This window comes from Petaurus breviceps, unplaced genomic scaffold, assembly GCF_028583685.1.
Source record: "Petaurus breviceps papuanus isolate PSGF00001 unplaced genomic scaffold, PetGlider_PUasm1.0 38, whole genome shotgun sequence".
In the NCBI taxonomy this organism is placed as follows: Eukaryota; Metazoa; Chordata; class Mammalia; order Diprotodontia; family Petauridae; genus Petaurus; species Petaurus breviceps.
In genome coordinates, this window is record NW_027186304.1 from 102,776,180 (window position 1) to 102,800,133 (window position 23,954).

At 36.3% G+C, this 23,954-nt stretch overlaps 1 protein-coding gene across 1 annotated transcript in view; it reads right to left on the reverse strand.

Annotated features, from left to right (window-relative positions):
* Nucleotides 1-6,919: 6,919 nt before the first annotated feature.
* Nucleotides 6,920-23,954, reverse strand: part of SERPINB10 (serpin family B member 10) — a 36,000-nt gene continuing 18,965 nt past the window's right edge. Inside the window, exons 6-8 of the mRNA XM_069100217.1 lie at nt 21,943-22,085; nt 18,322-18,477; nt 6,920-8,439 (exon numbers count right to left, since the gene is read on the reverse strand). Coding sequence (XP_068956318.1) covers nt 8,035-8,439; nt 18,322-18,477; nt 21,943-22,085 — 704 coding nt within the window. The 3' untranslated portion in view covers nt 6,920-8,034. The remainder of the gene's footprint in view (nt 8,440-18,321; nt 18,478-21,942; nt 22,086-23,954) is intronic.

The window sequence follows — 23,954 nt, forward strand, 5'->3', positions numbered from 1 at the left end:
TGGGTTTTTTGACTCCAAGACTTTTTATTTTGCTATTTTTATTTCTTTTATATATTTTTATTTATTTCATTAAATGTTTCACAATTCTGTGTAAATACAATTTTATATTCTTTTTTTAAATTGTGAGTTCCAAATTCTCTCCCTTCCTCTTCTTCCATCTGCCCCTCCTTGAAAAGATGAGCAATTTGATGTTGATTTTATATGTGAGGTCATGCAAAACATATTTTCTTATTAGCCATGTTGCAAAAGAAAATACAGACAAAAAATAAGAAAAAATAAATCAAGTTTTTTAAAGGATGCTCCAAGCTGACTTCAAAGTTCCTAAGTTCTTCCTCTGGAAGTGAATGGCATTTTTCAGCATGGGTCCTTTGGATTCATCATGGGTCCTTTGGATTCACCATGAGTCCTTTGGAAGTATCTGAGATCATCGTTTTGATCAGAGTACATAAGTCAAATACCTAGTGCACTGGTAGAGAGAGTTTTCTCATCCAGGAACTTTCCCTACCATTAAAATCATAAAACCAGTTCTGCATTTCCATCATTCATACCCTTAATAGTAGTATGATTTAGTCTCTGGTTTTTAAATTATGTTTCATCAATTCTCAGTATTTATAAAGCCTCTCTAGGAATTCTAAAATAATGTAATTTAAAAGACATCGTGAAGGAATTGAAAAATTGAAAAAGGAGGAGAAGAACCCAAGCAGATGAATCAGTGAGGTGCCCTGACAGCCTTTGAGAGCTGCCTTGGTCACTACAGAATGGTGAGGCCTAGTGGGAGCCCTGAAGTTTATTGGGTAGACCTGATGAGAGGAATAGAGAAGAATCATATAGGCTGTGAAGGTTCAGATGTGTTGTAATTTGCACCATTGGAAGATGATCTCAAAAGAGGTCATGAAATTATTCCTGTATTGAACAACATGGGCAGACTAGAAATGTATGATTTGTGTTTTCTCTGTCACTGATCAGTCTATTTCATCTATTAACTTGCCTTGGGTGAGAGAGAAACTGATTTTCAAGAACTCCCAAAATAACCATAATAGGCTCCTATGTTATGTCTCTCTAGCTCATTAATTAAAGAATATGTTATATGGATAGAATCCAACATAGTGGTAAAGCCAATATATTTCATTGGTTTTTCTCTCTAGCAGATCTGTCATGTTAATTAAAAAAAAACTGTTAGTGAAATGAGACCTGTCTTCTATAGAATCATGTAGGGTATAATTCATTTAATTTATTTTAAATATATGTATTTTTATTTATTTTGTTAAACATTTACCAATTAAATGACAATTTTTAAAAATTCATCTTAAAAAAATTTGAGTTTCAAATTCTCTCCCACCCACCCCTTAGGAAGGCAAGCCCTATGATATAAATTATACATGTGAAACATATTTCAATATTAGCCATGTTGCAAAATAAGACACATACACATGCAAAAACAAGAAAAATAAAGAATGTTTGAAAAAGAATACTTTAACATGCACTTAAAGTTCATAAGTTATGTCTCTGGAGTTAGATAACTTTTTATCATGTGTCTTTTAGAATTGTCTTGGATCATTGTTTTGATCAATGTCTTTCACAGTTGATCATCTTTATAATATTGCTGTTACTATTTATGATGTTTTCCTGGTTCTGCTCACTTCACTTTGCATCAGTTCATATAAATCTTCCCAAGTTTTTCTGAAACCATTCTGCTAGTCATTTCTTATAGCACAGTAGTATGCCATCACAATCATATATCACAACTTTAGCCATTCTCCGGTTGAAAAGCTTCTCCTCAATTTCCAATTCTTTGCCATGACAAAAAGAACTGCTATAAATATTTTTGTACAAATAGGTCCTTTTCCCTTTTCTTTGATCTCTTTAGGATAAAGTCCTAGTAGTGGCATTGTTTGGTCAAAGAGTATGCAGTTTTTTAAATTTTGGGTTGTTTTTTTCTTTTTTCTTTTTGGAGGGCAATTGGGATTAAGTGACTTGCCCACGGTCACGCGGCTAGTTTTTGTGTTAAGTGTCAGAGACCGGATTTGAACTCAGGTCCTCCTGACTCCAGGGCCAGTGCTCTATTCACTGTGCCACCTAGCCACCCCAAGAGTATGCAATTTTATGGCTCATTGGGCATAGTTTCATAGTTCTGCAGAATGGAATGACTGGTTCACAATTCTACCAACAGTGCATTAGTATCTCAGTCTTTCCACATCCCCTCCAGCATTTGTTATTTTCCTCTTCAGTCAACTTAGCCAATGAGATAGGTATGAAGTGGCATCTCAGAGTTGCTTTAATTTGCATTTCTCTAATCAACAGTGATTCATAGCATTTTTCCTGTGACTATTTATGGCTTTAATCTCTTCTTCTGAAAACTACCTGTTTATATCCTTTGACCATCTATCAGTTGGGGAATGGCTTATGCTTTTTTTTTTTTTATAAATTTGAATCAGTTCCATTATATATTTGAGAAATTGAGTCTTTGTCAGGGAAACTTGTAAAATATTTCCCCCAGTTTTCTGTTTTCCTTCCAATTTGGTTGCATTAGTTTTGTTTTGTGCAAAACCTTTTTAATTTCATGTAATCAAAATGATCCATTTCACCTCCCATGATCTTCTCTATCTCTTGCTTCATTATAAACTCTTCCATTATCCATAGAATTAACAGTACATTTTTTTGCATGCTCCCCAGATTTACTTATAATATCATCCCTTGTGCCTAAAACATTTATCCATCTTGATCTTATCTTGATATATGTTGTAAGGTGTTGGTCTATGACTAGTTTCTTCCAAACTGCTTTCCAGTTTTCCAGGCAATTTTTGTCAAATGGTGAGTTCCCCCAAAACTTGGATCTTTGGGATTATCAAGCAATAGATTACTATGGTCATTTACTACTGTGTATTATGTACCTAATCTATTCCACTGATCTACTACTCTGTTTCTTAGCCAGTACCAGATTGTTTTCATGATTACTATTTTGTAATATAGTTCAAAAATAAGGTACTATTAGGTCCCCTTCCTAGACATGTTTCTCGTCATTTCTGTGATATTCTTGATCTTTTATTCTTATGGATGAATTTTTGTTATACTTTTTCTATTATTCTATAAAATAGAATCCTATTCTATAAGTATAATTCTATAAATATAATTATCCTATAAAATAGAAAATTCTATAAAATAATTCTTTGGTAATTTGATTATTGCCCTGGATAAGTAAATTAACTTAGAATTGTCATTTTTATTATATTAACTCAGTCTACCCCTGAGTAAATGATATTTTACCAATTGTTAAGAACTGAATTTATTTGTGTAAAAAATGTTTTGTAATTGTGTTCATAGAGTCCCTGGATTTGTCCCGGCAGGCAAAGTACCAAGTATTCTATATTGTGTACAGTTCTTTAATATTGAATTTCTTTTTCTATCTCTTCCTGCTGGATTTTATTAGTAATATGGAAAAAAAATGTTGCTGATACATGAGGATTATATTTCTCCAATTTCTTTTTTCTTGTTTTATTACTATAACTAGCAATTCTGTTATGATTTTGAATAATAGTAGTGATAATGGACATCGTTATTCATTCCTGATCTTATTGGGAAGGCTTCAGATTTATTCTCAGTTCAAATAATGATTGTTCTTGGTTTTAGATAGATTCTACTTTTTATTTCAAAGAACATTCCATTTATTCCTATAGTTTCTAGGGATTTTTTTTTAAATAGGAAGGGGTGTTGTATTTTATCAAAAGTCTTTTCTGCATCTGAGATATTAATATGATTTTTGTTGTTTTTGTTATTTATGTATTATATTTTTGTAGATACAAATTTTTATATTATAGATATTAATGCTATATTTTTGTAGATATTTATCCATTTCAATTAAGATTATTAGTTTAACTGGCATGTAATTGGACAAAATAATTCCTAATACTTGAGTTAATTTCATCTTCATTAGTTGTGTATTCATCCTTTTCATATTCATTGGTAAACTGGTTTTTTAAATGAAAATTACCAATGATTTCTCTATTTTATTATTTTTTCATAAAACCAGACCCTAGTTTTACTTATTAGTTCAATAGCTATTTTACTTCCAATTTTATTATCTCTCCTTTGACTTTCAGGATTTCTATTTTGGTGCTTACTTGGGGATTTTTTTATTCGTTCTTTTGCCAGTTTTTTTTTTAAAGTTGCATTCCCAATTCACTGACTTAACTTTTTCTCTTTTTTGTTGATGTACACATTTAGTGACGTAAATTTTCCCCTATGTGCTTCTTTGGATGTATTCCACAAATTTTTTTGTCTCATTGTTGCCATTTTCTTTAATGAAATGATTGATCATTTCTATAATTTTTTGACCCACTTATTCTTTAGATTATTCAGTTTTCAATGAATTTCTAATCTATGCTTCCATGACCCTTTGTTCGACATAATTTTTAATTGTATTATGATCCCAAAAAGGTTCATTTAGTATTTTTGCTTTTCTGTATTTCATTGTGAGGTTTTTGTGCCCTAATACATGGTCAATTTTTGAGGAAGTGACATGTGCAGCTGAGAAAAAAGCATACTTCTTTCTATTCCCATTCAATTTTCTCCAGAAGTCTATCATATTTAACTCTTCTAAAATCCTATTAATTTCCTTAACTTCTTTCTTATTTATTTTATGGTTAGATTGATCTACCTCTGGGAGAGAAATGTGGGGTTTTCCCATTAGTATAGTTTATTATTTCCTCCTGTAATTCATTTAACTTTTTCTTTAACACTTTGGAGCCTCTTCCATTTGGTGCATATATGTCTAGTACTCATATTGCTTCATTGTCTATGATGCCTTTTAGAAAGATGAGGTGGCCCTGCTTATCTCTTTTAGTCAGGTCTATTTTTGTTTTTGCTTTGTCTGAGATAATGATTGCCACCCCTATCTTTTTTTTTTTTGCTTTAGCTGAGGCATGATAGATTCTGCTCAAGTCCCTTATTTTTAGTTCATGTGTGTCTTTCTGTTTCAAGCATTTTTCTTGTAAACGATTTATTGTTGGATTCTGGTTTCTAATTCATTCTACTACCTACTTCCATTTTCTGGGTGAACTTATTCCATTCACATTCATAATCATGATCATTAACTATGCAGTTCCCTTTACCTTAATTTATTTTGCTATCTTTCTTTTTTTTATCCTGTCTCTCCTCTAAAGTCTATTTTGCTTCTGATCACTTCCTTTATTTCCCTTCCCTTTTAGGGTCCCCCCCCTTTTTATCCCTTTTCCCTCCAACTTCCTTATTGGGTAAGATATTTCTATACCCAGTTGAGTGTGTATGTATGTGTGTATTTAGGGTTTTACACACACACACACACACACACACACACACACACACATTCTCTCTTTGAACCAATTTAGAAGAGAATGAGGTCCAAGCATTGCCCATCTCCTCTCCTATACATTTCTTCTTCACTGTAAAAGCTCTTCCTTGAATGTCTCTTTTATGTGAAAAAAATTTTCTCATTCTTTCATTTTCTCCTTCTCCCAGTGCATCCCACTTTTGTGGCCATCCATTTTTCTACATCATCCCAACATAATCAACTCACTCAAGACCTTTCTCTTTGTAGAACCCTTCTAAGTGCCCTAATAATAATAACTTCTTAGAAGTTACATGTATCATCTTCCCATAGAGAAATGTAAACAGTTTGCATTGAGTCTCTCATGATTTCTCTTTAATATTTTTCTTTTTATGCTTTCTTGTCTTGCATTTGAAAGTAAAATTTCTATTCAGCTCTTATTTTTTCATCAGGAATGCTCGAAAGTCCTCTATTTCATTAAATATCCTTTTTTCCCCTTGAGGAGGTTTGTTGGGTAGGTCCTACTCTTTTTTCTAAAGTGTTAGCAATTTCATTTTGATGAATACATTTTGTGATGCTTTATATAAACATTTTCAACATTCATAAATTTAAAATTTGAAAAGACCTTACACATAATCTAATTTAGCCTTTTGCTGATCTGATTTCCAAAAAATCTGCACTCAGGTTATCTGACTCCAACTTCAACACTGTTTTCCAGAATGCAACAGTGATTCAATATTTAAGAGGCAGTGGGCTATAGTGGGGAAGATGTTAATATAAATAAATAGAATTTCTTTAGCACTTACAGTTTTGCAAAGTTCTTTATATGTGTTATCTCATTTGATCCTCACAACAATCCTGTGAAGTAGGTGCTATTATTACTACCATCTTACATATGAGGAAAATGAGGCTGAGAGAAGTTAAGTAACTTGTCTAGTGTCACACAGTTAGGTAAATATCCAAGATGGGATTTTAACTCCAAGCTCCAAGTTTATCACTAGTTTTGGATTTGAAGTTAAGAGAATTAGGTTCAAATTTCTGCTCTGTTAATTTCTAGTCATATGATCCTTGACAAGTCACTTGACATTTCTCAACCTGTTTCCTCAACTATAAAATGGGGGTGATAATACTTTTGCACTCCCTCCCTCAAAAGATTGGTATAAAAAAATGCTTTGTGAACCTTAGAGCTATATAAATGAGTCATTTCCCAAGATAAGATATAATTTCTAGGTTACAATTTCATTTCTGATAAGATACAATTTCATGTCTTTTCCTCTTTTGAAATAGACTTGGTCTTTTTGAAATTGAGTCCATTTAAATCACTTTTCCCTAGGTGTTCTCTTTACTCTTGCCTGGTTGTCATTTCTTTCAGTCTATTCATTACTTGTCTCTATTCCCATACCAAAATAATATAAAATCCCTAAATGACTAAGTTGATCAAAACACCACCATAAAAAAACACCAAAAAAATCATTATCCATTTTATTTGACTGTCATTAATATAAGACAGTGGGCATACAAATAAAGCATGTTTAAAAGTCCATAAAGTTGTAGCTGTGATACTCTTACAATAAAATGTCATTTTAAAATACAGCACCATGTCTTCTCCAGGAGTCATTTTCCTGTTACAGCTGCCCATATATTTAAATGGAAGAGTAGACATTTGACTAATTTTACAAATTACATTTTACAAACAAGAGAGATTTAATCATTTTGATGCTTCTAAAATTTATAGGAAAAAAAGCAACTTAGCAGTTGACCCTAGTAGGTCTCCAGAAATAGAATATTACCTGCTAAAACCACTAATAAAAATTTGTGAATTGCGTTTGTTTGTTTTTTTTCCCACAAAACCAGTTAACAGCCAAGAATTTGAATAACACTACTCAAGAACGTGAATAATAATACTCATACATCAATATTTCAAGAGGTAAGTGATTTTGTCTGTCTTGCTAATGGCAACAATTATAGAGCTTGCACCAGTTCCATACTTTAGGTGATGTACTTAAGGAATTCCTCTGGCCAAAAGATTCACTATCTGGGGTCAGTGTCTGGCATATAATAGACTCTACAAATGCTTGCTAAATTAGTTGCTGTTAATCATATATCTGAACATATATTTTGTTTACCAAACCTTCTTTAAAAGCTTACATGTCTAAAAAAGGAAGGAATTTGTCCATAGTATATAATGAAAAGTCACTGACATTCTTGAATGTCTTACTTTATCAGGGAGCACCAGCTCTGGAGAATTACTGAATAAATTGACATCCTTGAGCCCATGTCACAAGACAAAGATTTTGGTGATTCTTTTTCTTAATTCTTTGGCCAAATGATGGATGGATAATTTTTAAACAGGAAGAGATAAATGATCTAGTAAATAGTAGCCACAATGTCAGGTAGATAGATCAAGAATGTCTGAGTCTCCCAAATGGCATAACACAAAATGTTAAAAGAAGATAATGGCAGACAATGCAATTTACTATAATGATATAACAAGAAATACCAGAATTATAAACATCAAAATTATAGTTCTGGGTATTAATTGGGCTCAAAGGTGGCACCTTTTACAACATGCCAGATTTCAAAATTATTTATATCATAACTTCCTTATTAACTAGGATTCATAAAGGAGAGTCAAGTGGTCATGGAGTTTTTCAGGTTAAATGAATATTCCCATCTTTTGGTGCATTTCTAGAACTGGAAGTTGATTTTGCCACGTGACTGAGAGGCAACATCTAGGGGGAGTAGACTCTTCCATAGAAGAGAATACTGTTAGTTTTATTGTGCTTAATGAAAAATAGGAATGGGTGATCCACATTAAATGTTATGGAAGGGAGTTTTGTACGAACTGAAAACTCATCTGCAGTACTTGCTGCTGCCTCAGTACCTTCCTCATTGACTTCTATAAAAGATTTATGGAAAACTTCTGATAAGAATAGTTTTTTTCTCTCAGTCATGCCTGAAAAGTCAGCATGGCTTGTGCTGAAAGCATCGCTCATCCCCATGCTGATCAAAGTTGATTTGAGGTTATAGCTCTCCTCCAGCTTGAATCTGGGGAGGTACAGCTGCACATCATACATCTCCATCATATCTTCATGAGTCCAATCACTCAACTTCCCATAAGTGATTGTCTTTTCCAGCTAGAGTTATGGAACAAAAAATAGAGAGTCATTAAAAATATCTAAAAGGAAAAGAAAAAAATTGTTCAGTGACATCAAAAAGAGATAAGAAGACAGTTTCAGAGACACCTGGGAAAACTCTTATGGACTGATGCAAAGAGGAAGGAGCAGAACCAGGAGAACAATTTATACTATAACAATAATACTATAAAAATTAACAACTTGGAAAGACTTAGAACTCTGATAGACACATTGATTTACTATGATTCTAGAGGACTGATGATAAAGGACGGTATCCACCTCTCGACAGAGAAGTTATGGACTTAACATGTAATCTGAGATATACTTTTAGACAGGACCAATGTAGAATTGTATTTTTTCATGATTATGCATATTTGTTACATATTTGTTTTTCTTTTTTTGGGGGGTTATTAGGAGTGGAAGAAGGAGGGAGAGAAAAATAGTAAATATTTGTCAACTTTAAAAGGAAATGAATGTATTCAGTTTGTGAACTGTCATAATCATAGCAGCACAGAGAAGGCAGTATATAATTATTTAGAAATTCCCAAACTGCTAAAGACAGAATAATTAGGGAATTTAAATATGAAAACATTTGCATAAATATCACAGATAAAAGTGTACTATTTAAGATATCATAAGAATTGACATGAATATGTAATAGCACCATTTCCCTAATAGATAACTGAGTATAAACAATTTCCAATTGAAAATAGAGAGTGAGGGGCAGCTAGGTGGTGCAGGGAATAGAGGACTGGCCCTAGAGTCAGGAGGATCTGAGTTCAAATTTGACCTCAGACACTTAACACTAGCTGTGAGACCTTGGGCAAGTCACTTAATCCCAATTGCCCTACCTTCCTCCCTCCAAAAAGACCAAAAAAAAGCCCCCCCAAAAAAAAGAAAAGAAAAGAAAGAGTGATTATTTGAAAAAAATCATTGATGGAGAATTCAGATTACAACTCTAAGATCTCACCTCACACTATGTAAATTGACAAAGGTAACCAAAAATGAGAACAGCTAATAATGGAGAGATTATTGGAAATTAACATATCCTTATTCACTGTTCATAGAACTCTACACTGATTCAACAGTTCTGGAGATGAGTTCAGAATTGTGTAAGAAAAGTGACTATATTGTCCTTACTCTTTCATTCTGTGATTCTCCTATTGTGCATATACCTCAGCAAAGTAAAACAATGGAAACAAAGGCCCCATATGGACCAAAATATCCCTAGTAGCAGTCTTTGTGGTAGAAAAGAAGGGGAAACAAAATGGGATTGGATCAACTGGTGAATGTCTGAAAAACTCTGGTGTGTAAACATAAAGTAACATTTTTGTGAAGACAAAGAAATGAAGAATGCAGAGAAATATGGAGAAATGGATCAAACTGAGGCAGAATGAAATAAGCAGAATCAAAAGAACAATATGTAGGACTCCATTTGTGTAAATAAAAAAATCACTAAATGGAGTTCAACTCTGAGTAATTGAAAAGCCAGCAAAGATCCAGAGAACACATAATGAAAGACAGCTTCCTCCCACTGGTATTAACCAACTTCCTCATGGAAGGGAAGCCCAGGACTATGGGGAGAACATCAGTACATAATAGTGCACATAGAATGTCTATTGTAGTCCCTGGAAGGGATGCTTTTAGCTTACCTATACATCTTTGCTACAAAGAAGAGTTTAACCTGAGGGCTGAGGAAGAATTCTTTTCCCCAGAAATCATTATGATATAAAAAAGGAAAGGCATGAACAGAACATAGCTTTATTTTTTATGTTCAGTTTTCTTTTTGAATACCAAGATAATTTTTTTCATTCCTTGTTTGGAAATACAATTGACAACAATATGATAATACTGGGTCATAAAATCAAGTCTAAAATACACTTTTAGATCCTCTGACTCCATTTGCCTTTGGAATTAGTATTGTATTATGGATGACATTGAATATTCAGCCTCAGAGTTTGCCTGATGGGGAATTGTGAAAAACAAGTGTGCAAAGTGCTTCTGTGTGCCTCTTAATCATCTGCAGTGGTGTTTAGGCCTAACTTACATACCTATACATACCACTCCGCTGCATGAACTTGGAAATCTCATTTGACCTCTTTCTTCCCTTATAGAATGTGTGGGCTAGCCTAGGCTGGGTGATCTGAAGTCCCTTCCACCATTAGTAATCTATGAGTTTATGTAAATGTATGCTTAGGCAATGTCTATGCAATAATAGTAGCTATTACTATTCAAGACATTATAAGAATTGACATGCATATGTAATACTTGGCACCATTCCCCCAATAGATAAGTGGATGGCAGATGTGAACGATTTTAAAAATTGGAAATGATGAGTGACTATTTGAAAACAATCACAGATGGAAAATTCATATTAAAACAAGGAGACAAGCCATGAATGGATGCATAAGGAATGGCTATTAGTTCCTTTTTATAAGAACCAGTTCCACCCTGTGGAAGAGCATTTTGATCTTAGGATTGATTTTAAAATTGATAGTGTCCAGGACTAAGATCTGCCCTAGTCAGATCACATGTAGAGGATGGCATTGAATTCTGGTTGTCACATTGATAAAATGGAGAGTATCTATAGAAAGATGAGCAGTTATAGAATATCTCTCTAGAAGGCTATCTATGGAATGGTGAAAGGTCTCAAAATAATAGCATATGAGAATCTATCAAGGGAAATAGGAATTTTAGACTAGAGAAGAGAAAACTTTAAAAGGACAGGATATCTGAATGGTTGTCATATGGAAGGCTGGAATTGGACTTGTTCTATTTAGTTCCAGAGGGCAGAACTAGGAATATAGGACAGATGTTGCAGAGACCAGTATAGAATTGATACAAAGAAAAACCAATTGATAATTACAACTACTTCAAAGAGGAATGAGTTGCCCTATGGGGTAATGGTTTCTCTGTCATGAGTTGTCTTGACAGACTACATGTGGAGAGCACATAGAGTGGACGGCCTTCTTTATCAGGCATGTGTCAACATCTGAGGTCCCGTCTAGCTCTGATATTCTGGGATTGGTTTCTGCCATGTAAAGGGCAGTTTCCAGAAGAAAGCAAATTGTGATTAGATAAAAACAAAAGTTCAGAATCCGTTGCCTGCATCTCTAGGAATACCCCTTTCCCTCCCCACCAGGCAAAGTAATGAAGGTATAGCTTTTAACAAAGGGTAGGAACTCCCATTGCTCTATAGTTAGATGAATTTCCATTGACTCTTAACATCAATGTTTGCTTCCTATAGACACAATCCTTTTTCAGCCTCACAATAGAAATTTAAAACCTTTGATACCTCCGTTACATACAAACAGGATCTACTAACACACTCACACATACCCATGCTATATATATATAGTATATTTATACACACACATCTATCTATCTATCTATCTATCTATCTATCTATCTATCTATCTATCTATCTATCTATCTGTCTGTCTGTCTGTCTGTCTGTCTGTCTGTCTGTCTGTCTGTCTATCTATCTATAGTATGTGTCTTCTAACCTAGGTGGAAAATAAGCAGAAATAAGCATTATTCCATCACTTCTTGACAAAGTCATACATTGTCCTAGTGTGAAAATGTATTTCTCATTCAGTATATACCGTGTATATACTGAATAATAAGACCTATCCCGAAAATAAGCCCTCCCCTTACTGTGTAAGATTCCTCTAAAATAAGCCCTCCCCCGAAAATAAGCCCTATTGAGATTGCTACTGTAGTGAAGGTGATCCCCTGCGCTACACGCTACATTACGGTACCCTCTGTATGCACCGTTCCCCCCCCCCCCGGGTGAAACGCACGCAGTGCTCCGAGCTGCATCCAATCAGAGCTGCAGCAGTGAGCGCGTCATCCTGTTCTTTATTGAATTCATTATTGAATAAAGGTATATTTTTTTGTTCACATTTACCTGTTTATTAAAATTGCTGTCAATGTTCATTAAAATAAGCCCTCCCCTGAAAATAAGCCCTCTGGTGTTTTTCTGTCCAAAAAAATTAATAAGACAGTGTCTTATTATTGGGGAAACACGGTATTTTCAGACTAGGACAATGTGTGAATATGCTTTTCTCTATTTAATTTGCTTTTAAAAGACTGTGTTTTAAATTTAGAAGGGGAAGGTAAAGAAGTGAAGACAAGATAACAGAGTAAAGGCAGGGACTCACTTGAGCTCCCCCAAATTCCTCTCTAAACAACATTAAAATAACATCTCAAATTGAATTCTGGTGCAGCAGAAGTAACAAAAGGTCAGGGTGAAACAATTTTCTAGCCCGAGACAACTCAGGAGGTGAGCAGAAAAAGTCAGTCTCAATGGGATGGTGCTTAGAGCCAAGTACATACCCACAGCAAAACAGTGCCAGGGTGCCAGCAGCAGGACTTGGAGGTAGTTCATTAGTAGCAGCAGCAGCTCCAAGAGCTCTCAACCCACAGATGGTAAGAGGGTTGGACAACTGGATAGAAGGAGATTACAGGATACCCTTTCTTGACACTGGGTGCAGGACTCTGTCACATTGCCCATACACAGTTCTGAGTCCCAGAACTAAGAGGATCACTAACTCACTAGTGAACAAAGCTGCAGGGGTGCAGACCCTGTTCCCTGTTCCAAGGTTGAGAAGAGTGTTTTAGTCATTCATAGACCACAGCATAGGCCAGATGATCAGTGACTACACCTCTCCTTAAAACATACCACCTTGGAAGAACTGAACACCTACAGACCCCTGGAGTTAGCTCTGAAAACAGAAGCAAGAAAGGTCTGAAGTTTGGTATAGTGCTTCCTCCACCATGAGACTAGAACCCAACTTTAATATAGATCAAGAAATAGACCAGAAAAGTGAACAAACAACAAAAAAAGAACCTGGCCATAGAAAGTTACTATGGTAACAAGGAAGATTAAGACACAAACTCAGAAGACAACAAAGACAAAATAGGTATATGCAAAGTATCAAAGAAAAATGTGAATTGCTCACAGGCCTAAAAAGAATTCCTGAAAGAGCTCAAAAATCAAAAAATAGAAGTAGAAGAAAAATTGGGAGAAGAAATGAGAATTATGCAAGAAAACCATGAAAAGAGAGTCAACAGCTTTGCAAAAGAGGCACAGAATATAGAAGAAAATTACACCTGGGGTGGAGCCAAGATGGTGGAGAAGAACCAGGACATCCACAGGGGTTCTGCTTCCACCTCCTCCAATACATGTAAAAAATGACTCCAAACAAATTTTAGACTACAAAACCCACAAAGTTACAGAGAGAAACTAACCTCCCACTGAAGACAGCCGGCAGACCAGCAGGAAGGGTCCAGCGCAGTGTGCTGGCAGCCGAGCTGAGCCACACATGAGTCTGAGGTTTTAGCCTCAGAGTGGCCTGACCAGCCACAGCTTAGAGGGACATCGGGAGAGTGGACCACCAGAAGCTGGGGTGGTTTCCAGAATTATTAACCCATAAATGCCAAAGACAAAGTGAGAGGTCAGTGGACTTTGGGAATAGGGAGTCTGGGAGTGTAGTCCAGACTCTGCCCCCAGGGTGAGAAACGGCTGAGGCGCAGCAGCCATAGCTGTGTGGCTGCTTCAGAGTTCCTGGTCTGCAGATTTTAGGGGGACCAAGTAACCAGTCTGAGGGGTAATCGCTCTTGTTTTAACCTGCTTGGATCTGGATTGCAGTCTAAGGTGGATATCCTGGGGTGCGTGACCAGTGTGCCAGAGCCAGTGGAGGCCTCTGAGAGCACCCAACTAATAGCTCCAGCAGCTGAGAAAACCCCAGTGATTTGGAACAAAGCTCTCCTCTCTGAAAGCAGAGTTCTACTGTGGCAAAAAGCTCAAGAGTCAAGTGGTTGAGTAGCAACATGAGCAAGCAGGGGAAGTGGGCAAGCACAGCAGTCGACTTTTATTCCTTTTTGGGGGAAAAAAAGGATCAAGGCATAGAGCAGGAGGAAGACAACAAAGTCAGAACCCCTGCACCAAAAGCTTCCAAGAAAAATATGAATTGGTTACAGGCCATAGAGGAACTTAAGACAGATTTTGAAAACCAAGTAAGAGAAGTGGAGGAAAAACTGGAAAGAGAAATGAGAATGATGCAAGAAAATCATGAAAAGAGAGTCAACAACCTTACTAAAGAAAAAACACCTTAAAAAATAGACTAACTCAAATGGCAAATGAGGCTCAAAAAGCCAATGAGGAGAAGAATTCCTTAAAAAGCCAAATTTGCCATATGGAAAAAGAATCTCAAAAGCTCACTGAAGAGAATCACTCTTTCAGAATTAGATTGGAGCAAATGGAAGCTAGTTACTTTATGAGAAATCAAGATACTATTAAACAGATCCAAACAAATGAAAAAATAGAAAGCAATGAGAAATACCTCAATGGAAAAACCACTGAACTGGAAAATAGATCTAGGAGAGATAATTTTAAAATTATTGGACAACCGAAAGCCATGATCAAAAAAAGAACCTAGAAATCGTCCTTCAAGAAATTCTCAAGAAAAATTCTGGTTCTGATGTTTCAGAACCAGAAGACAAAATAGATGTTGATAGAATCCACCAATCACCTCCTGAAAAAGATAAAAAAAAAACTCCTAGGAATATTATAGCCAGGATCCGGAGTTCCCAGATCAAGGAGAAAATATTACAAGCAGCTAGGAAGAAACAATTTCAATATTGTGGAAACACAATCAGGATAACACAGGATCTGGCAGCTTTTACACTGAGGGATCGAAGGGTTTGAAATATGATATTCCAGAGGTCAAAGGAGCTGGGATTAAAACCACGAATCACCTACCCAGAAAAACTGAGTATCATGTTTCAGTGGGAAATATGGTCATTCAGTGGAATAGAGGACTTTCAAGCATTCTTGATGAAAAAACAGAGTTGAAGAGAAAATTTGACATTCAGATACAAGAAGCAAGAGAAGCATGAAAAGGTAAACAGGGAAAAGAAATCATAAGGAACTTATCAAAGTTTAACTATTAACATTCCTACATGGAAAAATGATCATTGTAACTTATGAAACTTTTCTCAGTATGAGAATAGTTGAAGGGAATATAAATGTGTGTGTATATATATGTATATATATACATATATATGTGTGTGTATGTATATGTACATATATGTCTATATAGGAGGGTATATGGGCATATGAATACATATGTGAGTGTGTGTATATATGTGTACAGGTATACATGACAGAGGGCACAGGACCAATTGAATAGGAAGGGATGATATTTAAAAGATGAAATTGAGAGGTGAGAGGAATATAATGAGAGGAGATGGGGAGAGACAGAATGGGGGTAAATTATCTCATATAGAAGAGGCAAGGGAAAACTGTTACAATGGAGGGGAAGAACAGGAAGGCAAAAGGGAATGAGTCAACCTTACTCTCATTGAATTTGGCTTAGGGAGGGAATGATATACACACTAAATAGGGTATCTTGCCCTACAGGAGAATAGGAGAGAGGGGGGATGATGGAGGGGAGGGCAGGTTGAGGGGTAGGGAAGTTGGAAGCACACACTTTTGAAAAGGGACAGGGTCAAAGTGAAGAATAGAACAAGCAGGGGGAGGGATAGGATGGAGGAAAATACAGCCAATCTTTCACAATATATCCACTGTGGAAAGGTTTTGCATGGCTACACATGTACAACCTATTTGAATTGCTTATCTTCCCAGTAAGGGTGGCTGAGGAGGGAGGAAGGGAAAGAATCTGGAATTCAAAGTTTTAAAATAAAATTTTAAAATATACATATACATTTTTTTTTCATGCAACTGGGAAATAAGATATACAGACACTGCAGCATAGAGATCCAGCTTGCCCTACTGGAAAGTCGGAGCAGGGATGGGTGAGGATATAGGAGAGAGCAGATTGGAGGAGGGGATATTCAATGGGATCACTGTTTTGGGGTGGTGGGTAGGGGAAAGATGGGGAGAAAATTTGTAACTAAAAAGCTTGCGGAAATGAATGATGTAAACTAAAAATAAACAAATTTTAATTTAAAAAACAAAAAAACAAACAAATAAAAAAATAATACCTTAAAAACAGAAGTGGCCATGGTAAATGATAAATGATAAAAGAGACAACCAAAATGCACTGAAGAGAAGAATTCCTTAAAAAGAATTGGCAAAGTGGAAAAAAGAGGTGCAAAAATTCTTTGAAGAAAAGACTCCTTAAAAAGTAGAATTGGCCAAATGGAAAAGGAGGTACTCGCTAAAGATAATAATTCCTTAAAAATTAGAATTGGGCAAGTGGAAGCTAATGACATCAAGGAACAATAAAAACAAAGTCGAAAGAATGAAAAAAATAGAAGATGTTATTGATCTTATTGTAATGATCTTATTGGAAAAGCAACTAACCTGGGAAATAAATCGAGGAGAGATCATTAAGAATTATTGAACTTACTGAAAGCAATGATTAATAAAAGAGACTAATATTTTAAAAAATTATCAAAAAACTGCCCTAATCGGGGCGGCCAGGTAGCACAGTGAGTAAGAGCACCGGCTCCAGTGTTGAGAAGACCTGGAGATCGAATCCCGGGCTCAGACACTTAGCACCCACCCAGAAACACCTGGCCGTGTAACCTTGAGCAAGTTACTTAACCCCAATTGCTTTAAAAAAAAAAACAACTGCCCTAATATCCTAGAACCAGAGGGTAAAATTGAAATTAAAAGAATCCACTAATTTCCTCCTAAGAGATATTTCAAAATGAAAATACCCAGGAATATTATAGCCAAATTCCAAAACTCTCAGGCTAAGGAGAAAATATTACAAGTAGTCAGAAAAAAACAATTCAAATATAATAAAGCAACATACAGGATAATATAAGGTTTAGAAGCTTCTACATTAAAGAATTGGGGAATTGTGATGTGAGATTTCTGAGGGAATAAGATTTAGAATTATAACCAAGAATAATCTAACCAGCCAAACTGAGCATAATCCTTCAGAAGAAAAAATGAGTATTCAATGAAATAGAAAATTGTTAAGCATTCCTAATGAAAAGACCAGAGCTGAATAGAAAATTTAACTTTCAAATTCAAGATTCAAGAGAAGCATAAAAATGTAAACATGAACAAGGAATCATAAGGGATTCAATCAGGTTAAACTATTTCCATTTCAACATGGGAAGGTGATACGTGTAAACTCCTAAGAACTTTATTATTATTAGGAAAGTAAGAAGGACTATATATAGAAAGAGAGCACAGGTGTAAATTGATTATAATGGAATGATTTTTAAAAATAAAAATAAGAGGTGAGAAGGAAGGATGAACTGGGAAAAGGGGGAAGGAAAAGGTAGAATATGTTAAATTATCTCACATAAAAGAAACATGGGGGGTGGGGCAATGTTTGAACATTACTTTCCTTAGAATTGTCTCAAAGAAGGTATAAAAAACACACTTAGTTGGGAATAGAAATCCATCTTGCCCTGTTAGAAGGTAGGAAGGAGGAAAGGAGAGCAAGAGAAAGGGGAAAAGGGTTGATAGAAGGGATGGTGGTTTGGGGGAGGCAGTGATCAGAAGCCTAAGAAACTTTTGCAGAGGAACAGGGTAAAATGCGAGATGGAGAGACATAGATATGAATTGTTCATCTCTTCCTTGATTTGGATCTCCATGAGACACTGAAAAATTACTTTGAACTGCCCTGTGAATGGTATTAAGGACCAAATCTCTATTGCTTATGCTAATTCCTTCATGAGTCACAAGGCAGCTTGGAGCCTGCTGTCATTATGTGCATGGATCCAGCTTCAATGTTTCTCATAACACTTTAGAGATGCTACTCAGCACTTGAGTTGGGATCTGTGACTCGTTGACTTAATGACCAGTGATGTCATAGTCCTTATGTTTCTTCTGTTCAGATGAAGTATTGAATTCTGCTTTATTGTGTCATTGTAAATCAAACATGACTTTACCTCTTTCAGGCCATGGACATCATCTGGTAGAACTATAAACATGCTCGCATCACCATTGCCATAATAAAGCTGAATGCCTTTTGCTTCTGGCTTTTCTATGTGAAATATTTGAAGATTGCATTTCATTGACATCATTTTCACTGTTTTCGTTGTTGTCTATTAAAAAGACAGATACACAATTTTTACTTCTATTGAAAAGAGATGCTAAGATCATCAAAATGATTTTCCCAAATTCTTTAGTCCCTTATGACTTTTGTTTCACAAATGTCTGGCAAGCACACGGCACCATGCCACTTTGCTGCACAGAAGGGAACTAGATATAACTTTTTAAAGCATAGAAAAGAAATGTGGAAATGTCGGTCTCTATGTGGCAGCCTCAATAAGGCACTGTGATCTGAAAATATTTACAAGATCAGGAGCACTTAGTCCTGAACATAGACTATAAATTTCTGTTGTCCAATCATTTCAGTCATGTCCGACTCTTTATGATCCCTTTTAGAGTTTTCTTGGTAAAGATACTAAAGTGCTTTGCCATTTCCTTTTTCAACTCATTTTACAGATGAGGAAACTGAAGTAAATAGGGTTAAGTAACTTGTCCAGAGTCACACACTCAGACACTGAGTGTCTGAGACTGGATTTGAACTCAGGAAAATGAGAATTTCTGACTCCAAGCCTGGAGGTCTGTCCACTGTGCCACCTAGTTGCCCCTACAATGAACAAAATGAAGTGAATTCTATCTTGCAGAAGCAAGATAGTATAGTGAAGCAACAGCTGTCCTAGAGCCATGAAAACCTACATCTTAGTTCTACCTGTCATCAATACTGGCTTATGAACCTGAGCAAGTCAGTGTTCTGGGCCTCTCAGTAGGACACATTCTGAGACTTTAAGTGGCAGAGCAGGCTTTAGGCTGCATTGTTTGAGGGAATTTCCTTATCCTCTGTATCTGTGAAATTATTGGTTCATTCCTTATCCCTATTAGTGTAAACAGTTTTAATATTCATGAATATTGCAAGTCAAAATAAGTGGGAGGCAGCTACTTATTTGTAATTAACTAGGAAAAGCTTCACAAAGATGGGGGATTTCCAGCATCTTTTGCCTGAAAGAAAGGAATTCCAAAACTTCAATAAAAGGGAGTGTGGCAGACAGTCTTGGCCTGTGGAGAAAAGGCACAGGACTGTGACTTGGATAGATTTAGGAAGATCTGAGTTCAAATCTCTCCTCATATGTCTATTATCTAGTCATTTAAGCTCTCTACCTTAGTTTCCTCTTCTGTAAAATGAGGATAATAATATCACCCACCTCAAAAAATTATTGTGAGCATCAAATGAGATAACAACAAAGCACTATATAAATGCTAGCTATTATTTTGGAACTTGGCATAAACTGAGAAAAGAACAAAAGGTATTTTTAATTTTTTTTTTCTCTTTGGAGAGGGACAGGCAGGGCAATTGGAGTTAAGTGACTTGCCCGAGGTCACAGAGCTAGTAAGTGTTAAGTGTCAGAGGCTGGATTTGAACTCAGGTCCTCCTGACTCCAGGGCCAGGGCTCTATTCACTGCGCCACCTAGCCACCCCAATATTTTTAAATTTCAAACAAATTTTGAATAATTTTTAGTTGTTCATTTCATGCTCGGAGTATTAACTCCAAAGTCAAAATTCTTTTATTAATCAAATGAAATGAAGTCTCCATTTCAGCAAGAGTGTTTGGCATTTCACACTTGCCTGCTTATTTGTATCATAATCGCTTTTGAAGGAAATTACAGAATTTGGTGAAACTTCATGTTAAACATAATATATAAATAAATTTTAAAAGTATGATAAAATATAGTACATTTTCTTCTTTCTACAAATTCTACATGTTTCTCCAATTTTTGTCTTTTTGAACCAAGCAGAGCAAATCTAACCTGTCCTCAATATAACTCTCTGAAAACCAGAAGACAGCTCCAGGCTAAATATCCTCAGTCCCTTTATTCAATCCTCATATGGCATAATCTTGAGACCCTTTACTTTTCTATGCAGTCCCCAATTTAACAATGACCCTCTTAAGATGTATTACTATAAACAAGACATAATTCTATAGATGTGGTCTGACCACAGGGTGTGGTAGGGGTCCTGCCTTCTTAGTCCTGGATGCTATTTCTCTCAATGCAACCTAAGACTACATTAGATTTTTCACTGTGCTACCACATGGTTAACTTATAGTTAGCTTCAAGTCTACCAAAATCTTTTTTTTATTTTAATTTTTAAATTTAAAATTAAATTTTTAAAATTTTAATCTTTAAATTGTTGCCTGGTCATGTTGGAGTTTGATCTATGTGACCTTGGTAAGGTCACACAGCCGACTGGGAATTGGATAAATCACCCCACCTCACTGGCAGTGGCTTCTATAAAATGAGGAGATTGGACTAGATGATCCCTAAAGATGCAGCCCTGTTCGATTTTAAGCTCATCGAGGGCTCTTCTGCCTCTTTTTGTAGCCCCAGCATATAGCACAGTAGCTGGCACAGAGGAGGTGCTTAATAAATCTGATTGATTGGTTGATAGGTAGGTGCCTCAGTAGGTAGAGCAGTGGACATTGAATCAGTAAGACCTGAGTTCAAAAATCCAGCCTCAGACACATATCAGCTGGATGATCCTGGCCAAGTCACTTAACCATTGTCTGCCTCAGTTTCATCAACTTTGTAAAGGTCATAATAATAGGACCTAACTCCCTGATATCTCCTGAGGATCAAATGAGAGTCAAGTATTTAGCACCGTTCCAGGCACATGATAGATATTTATCAAATGCTTGCTTCCTATCTTCTTTTTCCCTCCTTCCCTTCTTCCTTCCTTCTTACCTGCTCTAAATACTATGAAACCACACTATTCATACCCCTGAGCCTACTTCTTCATCTACAAAATGGAGGCATTAGAATACATGTAGCTCTAGGTCTTCCCTGATTCCTTGATTCTAAAGGAAGTGAGGAAATACACATTTATTTAGGTAAATATTTTATTTAAAATACATATTTATTATATAACATGGAATGTATATATTTATGGAAATATATTTCTTATTTCTTTTATAAGATATATAATGTATATATGTGTGTGTTTATATGTTCTGTGTATGCATATATTTCTATATATGTATACATATATGCATATGCATATACATATACACATACTCTCGCTGAGTGCCTCTCCCTACCCTGAGCTCCATACCTGGCTAGCTCTTGTCTTCTCTCAAAGGGATCTGTGATCTCACTCATTTGGGAGTTCTGTCTTCAGCCTCCTATTTCTAGATACCATACCATGCTTGGATGGACCAGGTGTTCCCAGGGTACTTGATGGGGGCACAGTTCTGAAGATCAGTGTGTCTTTGTCCTTGGATTGCCAAGGCTATCCTTTATTATTATTATTTATTATATTGGTCTGGGGGAGGCTGCGGTCAGGGATGTGGCTTAAGGAAGTTCTGTGTTTCACAGGATCATGGGATGCTCTTATGAAAAATGTCTAATCCCATGCCTCTTGTAAGTAAGGAACAATGGTAGGAAGTGTGGAAAAGGTTTCAATGTATAACCACATTCACCATGGAATGAGGATTGTTACTGATTATTAATATCCCAGCTGAGGCACCCACCTGGTTTACTCGGAAAGGTTTTTCTGTTGTATCTTCAGGCTTGAATTGCTCTTTCCATTTTCCTTTAAAATACATGGCATTCACTAGAACCAATCTGGTCATGGAATCTATAGAATCACCTGGTAGAAGCTTCATAATTTTGCCTGAAAGAGCAAGAATGTTGATTTTTGACTGCAGAATATTCATGGGTCTGTCTGCATTTAAAGTTATCAAGGCTTTTTTGGCTAGGATTATCCTGATTTTTTTGCTTTTCAATCTGTAAGAAATTACAGAGAAAAGAAATTCTTGGTAAAAGGCATGGATTCAGATCTTGGCTGTCATTGCAAACAGTAAAATGTTTGTTTTCTGTGAAGTACAAAGTAAACAGACGAGTGGAAAACTTAGAGGTGACTTGATTAGTTGTTTTTTTTTTAAATGTGGTTTCTTGTCTTCATTTTTGGTGTCTTGCTTTTGTCTTCCTTTTTAAAAATACCACACTAGTTTTACACTTAAGCAGTCTGCCTAATGTAAAGGGGTAAGAAGAAGGTAGAAGGGGAAGGAGGCAGGGGAATGGGCTCTGACTCCTAGAGTAATTGGGGAGCAGCTGCGAGGGCACCACTGCTTATACAGAAGGCCCAGGGCTGATTTTGCTGGGGTTGCTGATATGGGGCTTCTTCATGGACCCCTGAGGCGGATAACAGATGTTCATGCCATGAGCAACCCAGAAAGTTCCCACGTGTTCTGGGGATTCCAATAAACTCTAATGAATGGGTGACTTGACTTCCCAAATAAGAAACTTGCCAACCAATAACCTCCCATGCCCCAGAAGCTCTGTCAGGCAGTGAATTTCCATGGATGACCTCAGCTTGGGTGATGCTAGACCACAGAGCCTAAATGCACATGAAATCACAGGAGGATTCTCCAAGTGTAGTGCCAATGCAATATTCACAGTGGCCATGATCACTATAAATATACCTGCATAGTGCTCAATCACAAAATATAACAGACTCTCCATATAGAAGACAGAAGCAAGATATTTATTCAAACACCAGAAAACTGAATCCCCAAACCAGAAAGTCAATTCCATCATAGTAGCAAAGAAGTTAATAAGCCACAACAGCACAGAGAGTCATAGCATCCTTTAGCCTTCTCACAAACCAAATTCACAAGCCTAACTGTCTGCTTCTCTTCTGTCCTCTCTCCGCCCACTCTCTAGCTGTTCTAACTCCTAGCTTCCTATGGGCTCTGCTTCACCCTTCAGCAAACTCCTCCCACCACAGGTTCTATGTGATTACATCCAGCCTATTAGAGGGCAGAGTTTATTTTCAAAGCAGGGAAGGTCTTCAAATTCCCTTAGACTTTATTAAGGGGAAGGGAAGATCTTCAAATTTCCATTACCATTACATCAGCCCCAAGAAATTTCATGTCCCTTACATAGCAAAAATACATTAACAAGACATTGCATTACATAGATTAATGAGAGTTTGGAGATAACTTTTGGGGTAACTGGTATCAACAGAACTTTGCAGCACCATAACAGGGATAACAGAAAATAAGCACATAAAACAATATCTTAGGGTGGGGGTTTGGACATAAGCACCGCATCTTTCCTCCTTCAAATGAATGGGTTCCAAACCTTGGGGTAAGGGGTGAAGGTATCTTCTCCATAGCTATTTCCATCTGAAATTATATGTAGAGCTGTCCCTGACCCCAAGAGGTCCCATTTGAGAGGTCAGTTCTTTAGCTGTAATCTGGAGCTTGGTCAACACCAGATCCAGGAAGTCCCATTAAAAAGGTCAGTTCTTTAGTCGGCATCTGGAGCTGCAAGGTCCAGGGGTGGCACATCATAGTCATGGGCAAGTGGTGGCATCCAACTTAAGTGATCAGGCATCTGCAGGTGGAGGGTACTAAGACTGCAGGAAATAAATCTAGCAAACAAGTTTAACAGACAAAAAGCCAAAAAGAAACAAATATAGGGTCAGCCGTGCTTCTGGAGTCCATGAACCCACTACCATAACCTCATTCATGGTAGC